General features: G+C 40.8%; 1 protein-coding gene across 1 annotated transcript in view; it reads right to left on the bottom strand.

The window, feature by feature from the left end:
• Window positions 1-15,489, bottom strand: part of TTN (titin) — a 269,865-nt gene that overhangs the window by 51,702 nt on the left and 202,674 nt on the right. The window contains exons 248-273 of the mRNA XM_087819741.1: window positions 15,166-15,447; window positions 14,770-15,069; window positions 14,374-14,676; window positions 13,970-14,278; window positions 13,573-13,854; window positions 13,159-13,458; window positions 12,780-13,073; window positions 9,720-12,686; window positions 9,091-9,411; window positions 8,706-8,990; window positions 8,309-8,608; window positions 7,726-8,028; window positions 7,021-7,296; window positions 6,619-6,918; window positions 6,228-6,530; window positions 5,744-6,043; window positions 4,987-5,274; window positions 4,329-4,625; window positions 3,938-4,240; window positions 3,530-3,835; window positions 2,387-2,674; window positions 2,008-2,298; window positions 1,630-1,917; window positions 879-1,466; window positions 683-787; window positions 9-206 (exon numbers count right to left, since the gene is read on the bottom strand). Of these exons, the coding sequence (XP_087675867.1) occupies window positions 9-206; window positions 683-787; window positions 879-1,466; window positions 1,630-1,917; window positions 2,008-2,298; window positions 2,387-2,674; window positions 3,530-3,835; window positions 3,938-4,240; window positions 4,329-4,625; window positions 4,987-5,274; window positions 5,744-6,043; window positions 6,228-6,530; window positions 6,619-6,918; window positions 7,021-7,296; window positions 7,726-8,028; window positions 8,309-8,608; window positions 8,706-8,990; window positions 9,091-9,411; window positions 9,720-12,686; window positions 12,780-13,073; window positions 13,159-13,458; window positions 13,573-13,854; window positions 13,970-14,278; window positions 14,374-14,676; window positions 14,770-15,069; window positions 15,166-15,447 (10,377 nt within the window). The remainder of the gene's footprint in view (window positions 1-8; window positions 207-682; window positions 788-878; window positions 1,467-1,629; window positions 1,918-2,007; window positions 2,299-2,386; window positions 2,675-3,529; window positions 3,836-3,937; window positions 4,241-4,328; window positions 4,626-4,986; window positions 5,275-5,743; window positions 6,044-6,227; window positions 6,531-6,618; window positions 6,919-7,020; window positions 7,297-7,725; window positions 8,029-8,308; window positions 8,609-8,705; window positions 8,991-9,090; window positions 9,412-9,719; window positions 12,687-12,779; window positions 13,074-13,158; window positions 13,459-13,572; window positions 13,855-13,969; window positions 14,279-14,373; window positions 14,677-14,769; window positions 15,070-15,165; window positions 15,448-15,489) is intronic.

Here is a 15,489-nt window from a genome sequence, read left to right as displayed (position 1 = left end):
TGACTTACCAATGGGATCAAGTGCCACGACTGGCTCTGATGGCAGGCTTGGCTTGCCTACTCCTGCTAAATTGATTGCCATCACTCGGAATTCATATTCAAGACCTTCAGTTAATCCTGTCACTCTGAAGTCTTTCATCCTAATAGGAGTCTTGTTAGCTCTCTTCCACAAAAGGCTGTTTCTTTCCTTGAACTCGATGTGATACCCTACAAGAGACCCAATGATGTATCAATTCAGATAGAAAATACAAATGTAGCTGATTTTTAAATATATGTGTTTCTGTTCAAATAATTTATGTATGGATATGTGGAATAAATAATCATTCTTGCTAACATCTATACTTTCATTACCTAGGCATAATGCTAGTTTTTCTCTTGGAATATGTATATTTATTGTACCTTTTTGTTGAAAAATTTTAACTTACAAAATTAGATATTATAACTAAGAAAGCCTTTCTTTATAAACTATTTTATTAGGAGGCTTTCGATGAAGTTAAGCATTAGCTTAATTAGCTTAATTAATGCTTACTGTACTGAATGCTGATGTATTGAAAGGAAAATACATTATTGCATGTGCAGGTAGTGCTATATAAATAAGGAGCACACATTCAAGTTGTTTTCAGGGAGGAAGGTTTGGAAGACACATTCATGTAAAAGCTGTAGGATAAGAGCAAAATAAATACCTGTAATTGGAGAGCCACCAGTTTTCCTGGGGTCAGTCCAAGTTAGAGATACTGAATCATGTCTGACATCCACAATATTAGGAGGTGGGGGAGCATCGGGCACATCTAGGAAAATATATGATAATGCAAGATTTATAATAAGAAACTTCCTCAAAACCATGTTTTGCTTTGTATTTTTTGACACTGAGACACTTACCAAATGGATGTTTAGCAACAATTGGCTCCGACTTCAGGCCCTCTCCTACACCATATTTGTTTTCAGCACTGACCCTGAAGGTATATTCCATACCCTCATGAAGTCTGGTTACTCTAAAGGTGGTTTTCTGGACAGCCGAGGCACATGTCATCCACTTGTTGTTTACAGAATCTCTCTTCTCTAAGATATAATTGGTGATTTCAGAACCTCCGTCATCTTTTGGAGGACCCCACTTTAAGGTTATGGCTTCTGCTGTGACCTCATCAAATTTGATTGGTCCAGTGGGGATGCCAGGCTTGCCAACAACTTTTATAGAGAGAGTTCCTTCCTTCGTTCCAGCAACATTCTTCAGTGTGATCGTGTATTTTCCAGCATCAGATTTTTGGCAATCACGTACTACAAGAGTTGTGTTAACTGCAGATGACTCAACACTGACTCTTGTGTCAGTCGCTAGAGGATCTTCTCCTTTCTTCCAGGATACTGATGGAGTTGGCTTGCCTTTTATGGGGATCTTAAGGCGGAAATTGCTATTTTCTTTAGCCAAGTAGCACAAATCAGGTAGATCCTTTAAGTCAAGGTCAGGAGCCACTGCAAAACAGCAGAGATAAATTGTTATTTTTAAGACCAAGCAATCAACTTTTTCAGTGTTACAGTTTTTAAAAGGATTTATGTATAAGTCTGTGAGTAGGACTCAAGAGTGTACTTTTGCTGACAATAAAGGGAAAGTGAAGATGCATGGCGAAAGGCTTACCAACATCATCCTTTGCCACAGCCATGATTTCGCTTGGGGTTCCTTCTCCATTTTCATTCTCAGCACTCACTCTGAAGGTATATTCCTTCCCTTCAATCAGATCTTTTGCAGAGTACTGTAAGTTTAATGATTTCATAACTCGTTGCCACTTATTATCTTCAGTTAGGAAATCGACTACATATCCAATAATTCGACTTCCACCATCACTGCGAGGCTTTTTCCAGCCAATGGTACAAGATGACTTAGTTACAGACCTCACTTTCAGGTCCACAACTGGTCCAGGGGTTTCTAAAGCAAAGGAGAAATGATAGGTCTAAGCCCCAGATAACAAAGATAAGACGTCACTCAAAATGATGGGGTAGCCTCTCGTTTGCTCACCGGAAGCTTTGACGGCATCACGTGTTTCACCAGGATCACCAATGCCATACTCGTTTTCAGCAAACACCCTGAAGAAGTAGGATTTTCCCTCCTCCAAGTTAGATACTCTGAAGCTTGTTTTTGGGCACTCAGTTGCCACTGTAGACCAGGACTTCCTCTCTGCGTCACGTTTTTCTACCACATAGTTTATGATGGGGCTTCCACCATCAATAATGGGAGGATCCCAAGTAATATAAGCTGAATCTTTGGATATTTCCTTAACAGTCACATTGACCGGTGGCCCAGGAGTATCTGATAAATGGTAGATAAGAAATGAATATGTAAAAAAGTATAAAACTACATACTTAACATATATGATTTTTTTCCCAAACAGACTTACCCAGCACTTTCACTACAATGGTATATTCCTTTTTGCCACAGCTGTTCTCTAGAGTCAAGATATATTTTCCTGCATCATATTTGTTCACATTTTCACAGCGCAAGAAAGTGTCAAAGTCAGTTGACTTTATGTCCAGTCCAATCCTTTCTCTTAGATTGGCATCTGGTTTAGACCAAGTTATCTTTGGAGGTGGACGTCCTTTTACTGGTACATACAGTCTCAGTGTAACTCCAGCACGTAATATGATTGTTTTCCTCAAATCAGCATCAAGTTCTCCCTCAGGTGGAACTGTTAAATTTTGAAGTGAAGAAAGTTAAATAATTTAATGGTCAAATGTACTTCCAAGGACTGGACTGAATCACTCTTAAAGTACATTTCTTTTCTAGAACTGATTTCTTGTTCTTTAAAAAAATCCTTAATATAACCTTCAAAACTTTTGTTAACTATTTCAATACCCTATAGCAATTGTTGATCTTACTATTTTCCAATATCCTGTAGGCTAAACCAAGCTCTCCCTCTTCTAATACACCTTACACATACTCTCCAACTCTGCATCTTAAAAGTAGATGATTGGTTCTTGGCTCTCTTCCATTCTCGTTTTTCTTTTCCATATTCAGTGGAAAGCACTCTTACCTATGGTGACTCTCCTTATTCCATTGCAGGGATAAAAGCACATAGGGGATGAGGTATAATTAATTCAAAATAAAGGGAGAAATGGTTATGGACAATTAGTGAATGGAAAGAAATTAGGATGGAGAGCCTACCAACCAGTATTTATGGAAAACGGTGGGTGAGAAGAGAAAATAAATTAAAAAACAAAACCTGTAAGAATGATAAATAGCTCACTACTTAGTTAAAAAAAATCTCTTTATTCTCAGAATAAAATTCTTACATTCCATATTCTTTTGAAGGCATGAAATTCTCAAGTAAGTATGAAAAGCTTTTCAAAACCACAAATGATCTTGCATTCCATTTGGCCTGCTACCCAGTACCATAAATCACCAATCCAGCTCTCCAGAAATGTACTCCCAGAGTTACCAATTCCAAAGCATGTAAATAAATGTACATAAGAGGGTGTTCTACACGCCCTCTTTCAATAGGACTGATGAGAAAGCTCGATGTATTTCTCTTGGGAGTACTTACTTAAGATGTCCTTGGGACAGTGGTTGTCTGGCACATCACTGGGGTCACTGTATCCAACCTTATTAACAGCATATACGCGGAACTGATATTCTACGTTTTCCATCAGGCCGGTCACCTCAAAGCGGGTTTTCTGTAGCTTATCTGGTAAATTGCACCTCACCCAGTTTGCAGAGTCAGCTCGTTTTACTTCAACAAGGTAACCAATGATAGGGCTACCGCCGTCATAGGCTGGCTTGCCCCAAGACAGACTCACAGAGCTACGGGTTGTATCATATACTTTAGGAAAAGCTGGTGGGCCAGGAGGATCTGAGGATAAATAATAATAATAAAAATTCCATTAAAACCTCATTCCCGGTTGTTCAACATTGATTTTAACACAGGATAAGACACTCTTTCATGAAAACTTACATTGAGGGTCCCGAGCATAAGCAGCTTTGGATGCATCACTGGGCTTGCCGGGGCCAGCCTTATTTATAGCTGTAACTCGAAACTCGTATTCGGTGCCTTCTTGGAGACCTGTTGCTTTTATAGTTCTTTCTATAACAGGTTTTCTGTTGACCTTAGTCCAGTTAACTGCCTGGGTTTCCCGCTTTTCAACCAAATAGCCAGTGATGGGTGAGCCGCCATCATCTGCTGGTGCCTTCCAGCTCACGGTCATATGATCTTTGGTTATGTTGCTGATAACAGGAGGATCACAGCGTCCGGGTGGGTCTGCGGAGAGTGATCGAAAAGTTAATATCCCCACCCAAAAAGTAATATTTAAAAAGTAAAATGAAAAACCACATGGAAATGTTCTTACTGTATGGGTTTTTAGCAATTGCTGGTTCAGTTAGGATTGGATCGCCCACTCCATACTTATTTTCAGCGCAAATTCGGAACTGATACTCGTGGCCCTCTATAAGTTTCTCCACACTGCAGCTGGTGATGGGCACCGTGGCAGAGACTTGCGCCCAGTTGGGTCTGCTCGTTTCACGTTTGTCAACAATATAGTTGGTGATTTCTGAGCCTCCATCTTCAAGAGGAGGTTCCCAAGAAAGCATTGCACGATCTGAGTACATTTTGTTGATTTTAACAGATGCTGGAGGACCTGGTTTATCTGAAAGAACAAGAGGGAAAAATGAGATCTTTCACTAACACGCGTGAAATGGGGCATGCGTAGAATGGAGGTCTGAAACCTGGGCTGCAGTCTTTATACTGTTGTTAAGTTCCTTATGACCTTGGAAGTCACTTAATTTTTCAAAATCTTAATTTCCTCACATGTAAAATTATGTAACTGGAATATGTAATCTCTAAAGCTCTTTTCAGCCCCTAAATGCTGTTGTTTTGTGATGAGAATAAATCCGTGATTACAAAATATACATTAGGATATGCATCTTTTCTCACTATTATTTTGTAAGTTCTATTATATCACATTAGCCAAAATAAAGTATGAGTTTCTAATTAAGTGCTTTAGTTACCTAACACTTTAAGCTTAATGGTGGCTGATTTGGAACCGCTTGAATTTTCAGCAGTAATGGTATAGTCTCCTGAGTCCTTTCGGGTCACACTGAATAGCTCCAGGGTGCACAGGTTCCGCTTCCTGGCCATTTTTATGCCTTCTGCTGGTTTTAGCAGTGTGTCTTCCTTCTTCCAAGAGACTGTTGGCATTGGTTTCCCAAAAACAGTAGCATCCAGGCAAACATTAGTTCCAGCTTTGACAGTGAGCAAAGATTTCATATTCACACCCAGTTCTATCCTGGGAGGAACTGGAAAGAAAGAAAGAAAAGCTATATTATATAACTCATTAATAAAAGTGGGAAATTCATATGCTCTGTGTCTTTCAAGACAGAATTTTTAGAAGTAACATAGTCATTACAAAAGAAATACGGGCTTAAGGTAGAAATTTGATAATTCTGACAGTATAAAGAAAAAAGTAAATCACCCATAATTACAACATCCTGAAATTTTCACTGTCATTTTGGTGCATTTCTTTGTCATCTTTCTGTGCATGTGTATGGTTGAAATGATACAGTCCTCACAGTTTTGTATTCTGTTTTTTAAGTTTAACATGTGATTAAGATTCTCCATAACCATAACTTTTCATGTCTGTATGCAAAGTACCTATCTTTTTTATTTGTTCTTTTCTCCACAGATGTAGATTTACGTTATTAGGAGAAATATACATTATGAGTGCTGACCGACCTCCTTTGCCTACAATACTCAGCAGAATCTTACCGTTTTCTGCGAGGATGGTCACTGGATCGGAGGGCTCGGAAGGCTGGCTGATGTTCACCGCTGTCTTGGCGATTGCTCTGAACTGATATTGAGCATTCTCTTCTAAGCCAGTGGCTGTGTACTCTTCCTGGGGAATCTGGTGGGGTGTAGTATTGCACCGTACCCACTTATCACCAGGAAGTTTGCAGGCTTCTACAAAATAGCCGATAATTTTGCTGCCTCCGTCATGCTTTGGACGAGCCCAGATGAGGGATACAGTGCTCTTGGAAATATCAACAACTTCAGGCTTTCCAGGAGGATCTAGAACCAAACGAGGTATTCTCAGCATTTATCTTAATAGCAAAAGTTTTAAATTTCCACGTTTCACATGATCATCCAGAACACATTACTGAATGGAAGTGGTCGTCTTCAGAGACTCCGCGGTTTAAGCATGGCCCCCCCGCCACCGCCCAGCAATACTTAAAAAAACAAAAATAAAACTCACCAACTGGCATTCTTGCAGTTACATATTCTGTTGGTTTGCTAGGTGGGCTGGATCCAGCTTTGTTTAGGGCGTAGATTCTGAATGAATACTCAAGACCTTCGATAAGGCCAACACAGGGATATTCAGTTGACCGCACAGGAGTATCATTAGCTTTCACCCAGAGCAAACTGTTTCTTTCTTTGCGTTCAATCAAGTAGCCGGTGATGGGGCTGCCCCCATCACTGTCTGGTCTGTCCCAGGCCACAAACATGCAGTCTTTGTTGACTTTAGTGATTCGTGCATTCTTCGGTTCACTAGGAACATCTGGAGATGAAGACAAGGGAAATGTCAGTTTCTCCCTTTAACAGACTAGAAAGAAAACACAGTTTTCTATTTCCTGAAAGACACATACCAAATGGGAACTTAGCCAGCATCTTTGGAGATGTGAGAGGCTCTGAAATGCCAAATCGGTTTTCAGCACGGACCCGGAAGATATACTCCTGGCCGGGGATCAGTTTTCCGATTCTGCAGGAAGTTTTTGTCACTGAAGCTAGAGCCGTCACCCAGTCGCCTCGGCTTACGTCGCACTTCTCCACTATGTAATTGGTGATGCTGCTCCCTCCGTCTTCCAGAGGGATGTGCCATGACAGGGAGCAAGCATCAGCGTCTATATCAGTAATGTCAAACGGAGGCTGAGGGGGTCCAGGAGCGTCTGCATGAACCAAGAGGAAAGAAATATAAGAACCAGGATTTGATAGGAAAAATTTTTCTGATCTTCATATTTAGATGCCCGTCTGTCTAGCGCTTAACTTACCCATGACGATGACTTTGATTTTCTGAGTGTCTGACCCAGAACTATTCTCTGCAGTGAGGCTATAGTAACCACTGTCTTTCCTGGTAACGTCTTTTATGATCAGAATTGAAGAACTGTCTGCTTTATGCACGGCCAGGTGGCTGGATGTGACAACTTCATCTTCTCCTTTTTTCCATTTGCTGGTCGGATGGGGCTTTCCATACACATGGGCTTCAACTCGGAGTTTCTTCCCAGCTTTAATAGTAATTTGCTCTGGCATGAGGATCTTTGGTGGCACTGAAAGGAAAATAAAAATACATTAATTTTGTGGGGAGGTTAGTTTCCTCTGCTGGGGAACTATACTAGTGTTTTCCAAGTTGTGCATTTTAACTCGTTAGTGAGTTCAATTTAATGTTGGCACGACAGCTCATATTCTTTTAAAAAAAGAATGAGATTGAATTGAATAGAAAATATGAGTCCAGCATACAAAAGAAAGATAGGTGTTACTTCAATACAATTTTTTTTTAGTTATATATTTATGTGTACCATGTTTTATATATACATATATATATGTACTGTGTCATGGGTTAAAGTTTATTTATGATGTGTTGTGGGTTCAAATGTTTTTTTCTGGAGCTATGTTACTCAGGGAAAAAATGTCTACATGTGAAAAGAAAATTCTAATAAACTTTATCACATGATAAAAATGAGACAATGACGACTTACACAGCTGTTCCTTGGCTTCATACACTCCTTCTGCTTCTCTTGGCAAACTGACTCCAACAGCATTTCTGGCCACTACTCTAAATTTGTATTTCTTCCCTTCCTTGAGGCCAGTGACGACAAGGCTGAGATCTTTAACCACTGAATACTCTGTCCAGTGATCTGCAGGCTGCTCTTCCTCTCTGTAACTTATGATGTAGCCATCGATTTTAGCACCTCCATCACGCAGGGGAGGTAGCCAGGCTAATGTAGCGCTGTTCTTGGTCATTTCAGTAACTTCTAGTTTCCTTGGGGGATCCGGCTCACCTATAAGAAAAACATGATTTAAGAAACTGTCCAGGTAACCTAATTAAATCCATTTGTTCATACACTTAAGTATTTAGTGTGCTACTTGCTTTAAAGTATGTGGAAACTATTGTTGGGTGTATTGAAACTAAATAGCACGAGATGAGTTAGATATTTATTTGTACTGTTTGGGTTTCTATAAATTAAAGGTCTTTCAGTAGTGGCTCAAAATGTTTCAGTATCTTAACCTTGCTGAAGGAGGGGACTGGGGTTTAAAAGAGGAAGAAAGGATATTGCTTACTTAGAGGATCTGATGCAAGCACTGGTTTGGGGACTTCTGTTGGGACACCGGGGCCATACTCATTGACAGCAGTTACTCTGAAGAAATATTCATTCCCAGCAACAAGATTGGTGACTTGGAAGCTCGTTTTCTTAACTTCTGGTGTAACTGTTGACCACGTCTTTCTCTCTGCCTCACGTTTCTCCACAATATAATGCGTCACTTGGCTCCCACCATCGTTCTCAGGAGGGGCCCAGGAGATGTGGCATGATGTTTTAGTGACATCCGAAACTTTCAAATCAGACACAGGTCCGGGAGTGTCTGTAAAGGACCACAAAATCAGATACACATGTCTCCTCAGCCTCCTTATTATCGAATGCATTTTTGAAGGGGAGGAAGGAGCTTGTTAGCAACCCACCTAATACTCTGACATTCACGAACACGGCCTTTTCTCCAGCTGGGTTCACAAGTGTCAAGGAATATTTTCCTGAGTCATCACGAGTAGAGTTGGGGATGACAAGGAAGGCCATAGTATCGACCAGATCGACTTGTCCTTTTCTGACCACATTATCAATGCCCACTTTCCGCCAAGTGACTTTAGGGGCTGGTCGCCCTCTCACTATGGCAAACAGTCGAATTGGGCATCCTGCTCTCACTGTGACCAGTTTCCTCATGCTGGCATCCAAATCAATCTCCGGAGGTTCTGCAAATAACATGAAAGCCATTAGTTGACCTTACAGAATGTGGGGAAATCGTAAGAGGAGTGACGTATGAATGAATGAAGTGATAATATAGGGCCTCACCCAAGATTTCTTTAGGTTTAATGGCATCCTTTAGTTCTGCAGGGCGCCCAATGCCAACCTGGTTTTGGGCACACACCCTGAACTCATATTCCTGGTTTTCGTCCAAACTGGTAGCAGTGAATTCCATGCGAACAAGCTGAGCCGGAGCATTGCACCTTTTCCAGCCTTCGTCAGGTGATGCATCTTCTTTTTTGGGTCTCATTTCCACAACATATCCAAGTATCGGTGCGCCACCGTCATACACTGGTTTTCCCCATCCAAGAGTTATGGAATTTTTGGTTGTATCAACCACTTTGAGATTGGTTGGTGGACCAGGTGGTTCTGAAAATAAATTATATAAAAATAAATTTAGGCATGGTTAACTACTATTAGGATATTTTAATGCATAATTTTATATAGCTTATTCTCAATCAAAGATAGGGTTTTTAATATCTCAATGACTGAGTCCAATTTTCTTTCATAAAATTAGGATCTACCATTGTTCATAAATCTCAGGTAATTTGGTAAAAGATCTACTTAGAAAAATATTGGATAAAGTTTTGAAGTTACAGATTTAATTTATTTGTCTAACAACTCCATCCTTGAGATTAAGAGTTGGTATAGTGAAAGAAAAAACAAGAATATCATACCTATGGGGTCTTTTGCCACCACTGGTCTTGATGGCAAAGATGGTTCTCCAATTCCAATTTCATTTTCTGCCTTGACACGGAACTGATATTCATGTCCTGGGAAGAGATTCTGTACTTTCAAACGTCTCTCAGGGATTGCACTCTTGTTAACCGGGACCCATCGTATTGAATGTTTTTCCTTTTTCTCCAAAAAGTATCCTGTGATGGACTTCCCACCATCATATTCAGGTGGACTCCAAACCACAGTCATTTCTTCTTTGCTTACTTTAGTGACATCTGGAGGATCAGGCCGCCCAGGTCTATCAAATTTGGTTTTTGCAATAACTGGCTTACTTTCTGTTGGCGGCCCTGTGCCTATTTTATTTTCTGCACGGACTCTGAAAATATATTCATTGCCTTCTATGAGACGTGTTACTGTAGCACCAGGTGTTAAGACAGCAGAAGAATAGGTAGACCAAACCATCCGTTTGCTCTCACATTTTTCTAGAATATAGTTTTGGATTTCACAGCCACCATCGTCCTCTGGTGGATCCCAGCGAATAGTACACCTATCACTGTTCACATCAGAAATTTTCAGATTTCTTACAGGACCAGGCTTATCTAAAACATTGACAGTGGCATAGGCCACAAAACTGCCAGCAGTGTTAGTTGCTGTAATTACATATTTACCACCATCACTTCGCTTTGCTTTAGTAAGAGAAAATTTAGATGAATCAGCACTAGTATCAATCTTGACCCTTGGTGATCTTGTTAAGTCTGTAGCATCTTTGTCCTTGGTCCATGAAACTTCTGGAAATGGTTTGCCTCTAACACCTGCCTCCAGTCTAATAGTCTCCCCTGCTTTGACAGTTAGCACACCACTTAATTTCAGATCAAGTACTGGTTTCTGCAAATCTTCCTTCACAACAACTTCCTCTGTCTTCACCCAGTCACTTTCCCCACCTTCATTCTTTGTTTGTACTCTGAACTCATAAATCTGGTTTTCAACGCATTTGTCAACCATGAAGTGGGTTTCTTTAATGCTTCCTTTATGTACTCTTTCCCAGTCAGCAGAACCCTTCAGCCTCCTCTCAACATGATACGATAGATTTGGGCTGCCACCATCATAATCAGGCCGCCGCCACTTTAGATAGACGAATGTCTTTCCTTTATCTGCAATGTGAAGGTTTTCAGGCTCTCCTGGTCTATCAATAGGGTTAATAGCCAGAATTGGAGTTTTTGTTTCAATGGTTGGCCCAACACCTACTTTATTCTCTGCACAAACTCGGAAATAGTATTCATTGTTGGCTAAAAGGTTGGCCTTGATTAATCGCTTAGTGACATCCGAAGCAACAATTGACCAGCCTTTCTGGTTTGGTTTGCGACTTTCCACTATGAAGTTTGTTATCTCTGAGCCACCATTATCTAGTGGGTTTTCCCAAGAAATTGTACAGTTCTCTTTGTTTACATTGCTAACCCTTAAATTCTGGCAAGGCCCAGGTCTGTCAAGCACATTAACGATAGCGGAACCTTGGGCATGTCCGCTGCTGTTCTTAGCTGAGATGATATACTTGCCGTGATCAGCTCTAACAGCTTCTTTAATTTGTAACTCAACACGAGGCAGATCGTGAATCATGTCAACCCGCTTTTCGCGGACCAATACTTTGCCTTCCTTTGTCCAAGTTATGTCTGGTTGAGGTCTGCCTTTGACCCGAGCAAGAATGTGGATCGTTTGGCCCACCCTAACGGTAATGACATCGCGACAGGTAACGTCGAGCTCTACTTCTGGAGGATGAAGGATGTCTTTTGCCACCACAGATTCTGGCAGTTCTCTTGGCTCTCCCTCCCCCACTACATTAGCTGCCTTTATACGGAACCTATACTCGGTTCCTTCGATCAGTCCCGGTACTGTAAAGGCGCACTGCCTGATGAGCTCATCCTTGTTTATCCTGTTCCACTGGGTGGTACCAGCCTTCTGACACTCTATGACATAGCCTAGAATGGGGCTACCCCCATCGCTGAGGGGCTTCGTCCACACCAGGTCGGCTGTCTCTTTGGTCTTATCTTTCAGTTTAGGATTAATAGGTGGTCCAGGTGGTTTGATGGGCCGGCAGGCTTTTATTGGGTCAGAACTTGGGGATGGGTTGCTTAGTCCTGCGAGATTTTCAGCAAAAACTCTAAACTCATATGTATTTCCCTCATAGAGTCCTGTCACCCGAAACTTCAGGTCCGCTATAGGGGTTTTGTTGACCCTCACCCACTTGCCGGTTATCTCTCTACGTTCCACATAGTACCCAGTTATTGGACTGCCGCCGTCAGATTTTGGCAGAGTCCAGGACAGTGTTGCAGCATTTTCAGTAATGTCAGTAACCACTGGTTTGCCGGGAGGCGATGGAGGGTTGAATTTATGTTTAGCAACAGTAGGTGTGGAGTCAAGGGGTGGACCAATGCCCATCTTATTCTCTGCTCTAACTCGGAAAACGTACTCGCAGCCCTTTTGCAGATGTGGGACTTTCAGCTTTGTCTTACTGCTTCCCGCAGAGACAACGCCCCACGTATCTTTTCTTGTATCTTTTTTCTCAACGATATAATTTATCACAGGGCTTCCTCCATCATCCTTCGGTGGCAGCCATGAGATAGTCATATGTTCAGGGGTAATATCCAGAATATCAATAGGACCTGTTGGTGGACCAGGAACATCAAGGACAGTAAGATGTACAGCTACTGTTTTGCTGCCAGCTGCATTGGAAACCGTGATTTGGTATTCCCCAGTGTCTCTCCTTAAGCAGTTCTTAATGGTAAGTACTGACGAGAAGTTGTCAGTTTCAACTGTGTAATGCTCATCTGTATTAATCTCACTCCCATCAGTTGTCCACTTTGCGGTAGGAAAGGGTACACCTCTTATAATGGCAGGGAATCTGACTGTAGTTCCAGCTTTTACCACGAGGCCTTCAATTAATTTCACATCCAGTTCCACAGATGGAGGCACTAAAAAGTAAACACACAGAAATTAGATTTTTTTCTTAACAATATGAATAATTTAAAAAAGAAACAAAATAATAATGCCAATCCAAAAATTACCTAATTTTTCTTGACATTCTATTGGAATAGTTGTGTCAGGGAGACCAAGACCTACAATATTTTCAGCTTTTACACGGAATCTATAGGTCTTTCCTTGTTGTAGTCCAGTAACAACACACTCTAATTCTGTCACAGTCTTGAACTTAATCCAGTCTTGTGTTCCTTCTTCTTGATATTCCACCAAATATCCAGTGATTGGAGAACCACCATCACGATCTGGCTTATTCCAAACAAGGGAGACCTCAGTCTTGTCAACATCTACGTGGTGTAGGTCCTTGGGTGGCCCTGGGGGATCTTTTCAAAAGAAGAAGTTATGAGGAATAAATTATATTCTCAAAGACAGTGAAATAATATTTTGTATTTAGAGAAAGCAACTTACGTAGAGGATCCACAGCCTTGATGGGTTTAGGAGTTTCAACAAAAGGACCACGTCCATACTGGTTCTCAGCAGCTACTCGGAAGAGATACTGATTGCCTTCATTAAGATGCTTAGCCCAGTGACTCTTTTTCTTTGATGTAGTTGAGAGAGGTGACCATTGGGCGCTGGCAACATCTCTCCTTTCAACCACATAATTTGTAACAACAGAACCACCATCATCCAGAGGTTCCTTCCAAGTAAGGTAGCAAGAATCTTTCCTAATTTCACTGACTTCCAGATCTCGAGGCGGCCCAGGCTTATCTGAAAAGTGTTAAATGCAGTTATATGTGACTTAATCCAGATAATAGTTCAAAATGTATCACAGTTTACACTTTTGTTATTACATCAAAAATATCCTAATATTAAAATTCTTACCTAACACAAGTACTTTTACTGAGACAGTTTTTGAACCAGCTGGATTCTCCACTGTTAAGGAATAAATTCCACCATCTTCATGGGCAGCATTACGAATTTCCAGCTTGCTACCAACTGGAGTAACATCAATTCTTGCTTTAGTTGGAGCTTCTCTGTCTCCTTTTTTCCAAGTTACTTTTGGGAATGGTACTCCTTTGATGATGGCACTAAGTCTTAGAGTATCACCAACCTTTATGTGTTGTTCTCTTGCCATGTTGGCATCAAGAATCAACTCAGGGGGTTCTAGAATAAAGAGAATGGTACTTTCAGGTTTCATTTGTTAATGTATTTTACAAATAAGTGTATACAATGACACACCTATCTTCCTTGCAAATGCAGCTGAGAACATTTTACTCACCAAGTCTGTCTTTTACTAGTACAGGCTCAGGAACATGAGCTGGGTCTGATTCACCAGCTTCATTGACTGCTAGTACTCTGAATTTATAGGTTTGACCTTCCCGAAGACCAGTGACTTTATATGTAGTTTCAGGACATGACTCAGGAGTGTGATTGGCTCTTCTCCACTCTTCATCTCCAACTTTCTGGTACTCAACAATATAACCCAGAATCTTGCTCCCACCATCGCGACGTGGTGGCTGCCAAGTTAGGTCAACTGAATTACATGTTGTATCTATTGCTTCAGGATTAACAGGTGGACTTGGTTTAGCTACACAATAGAAGAAAAAAATAAAAAAGAATTAGAATATACCTGAAAACGAAGTTGTATAATATGAAAATGGAATGAATGCTTTAATACTATACCAATTGGATCTTTAGCAAAGAATGGTTTGGATGGTGGGCTTGGATCTCCGATACCAATTTCATTTTCTGCAGAAACCCGGAATTCATATTGACACCCTTCTAGAAGATCAGGAACCCTAAATTTGGTGTATGGATGGATTGGCTCTTTGGTAACTCTAGCCCATCGTTTAGACATAGTTTCCCTCTTTTCCAGAATGTAGTTTGTTATGGGCTTTCCTCCATCATTTGGCTTATTCCAGGTTACTAATGCAGAGTCTTTGGTAATTTCTGTAACAATTGGCTGCTCAGGTGCATCAGGAACCCCTATCACAAACATTAGCAAAATGTGTTAGAAATTTAATTTTTTCCATTAACAATATCAAACATTGAATCACGAAAATGAAATGTAATACATACTGAAACGATCTTTGGCTTTCATTGAGTCAGATACCAGAGGATCACTTATTCCATACAGATTTTCAGCACGTATCCGGAAAATATAATCTTTTCCTTCAAGCAGTTTAGAGACTTTGCATGTTGGTTTAGCACTTGCAGATGTCACAGGCATCCAAATATCCTTGCCCACCTCATTCTTCTCAATAATATAATTGGTAATTTCACTGCCTCCATCATCTAAAGGTGGCTTCCAAGAGATAACCATGTACTCTTTGGTCACCTCGTCAAAAGTAACTGGTCCTACTGGTGGTCCAGGACGGTCTGCAGAAGAAAAAAAAAATCACAGCAAAAAAATATGTTATTTCCACTTCTGCTTTGGAAAGAACAGAATATCTATTCTTGCTAAATAATACTTACCAACCACATTAACTTGACAGAAACCTTTCCTAGAGCCCGTACTATTCTCCACAACCACAGAGTATTTGCCAGTGTCTGAACGTTTGGCCTTGATCTTCTCTAGAGCAAGTGTTGTTGGAGTGGTCTTTATATGAGTGCGATCATCTTCTACCACATCAGCTTCATCTTTGAACCAAGTAACCTTAGGTTTTGGTTTGCCTGAGTAATGGCCAGTGAGGGCAAAAGCTTCACCAACTCGAATTGTGATCTTATCTCTGAAGTCAAGGTCAAGTGTTGGAGGAGCTAAAATTTACAATTACAAAGACAGTCAGTTTTACTGATGTT

The sequence above is a fragment of the Miniopterus natalensis genome, chromosome 8, assembly GCF_054644295.1.
Source record: "Miniopterus natalensis isolate mMinNat1 chromosome 8, mMinNat1.hap1, whole genome shotgun sequence".
NCBI lineage: Eukaryota > Metazoa > Chordata > Mammalia > Chiroptera > Miniopteridae > Miniopterus > Miniopterus natalensis.
The sequence above is the reverse complement of the archived record's forward strand: the minus strand, read 5'-3'. Positions and strand labels throughout refer to the sequence as shown.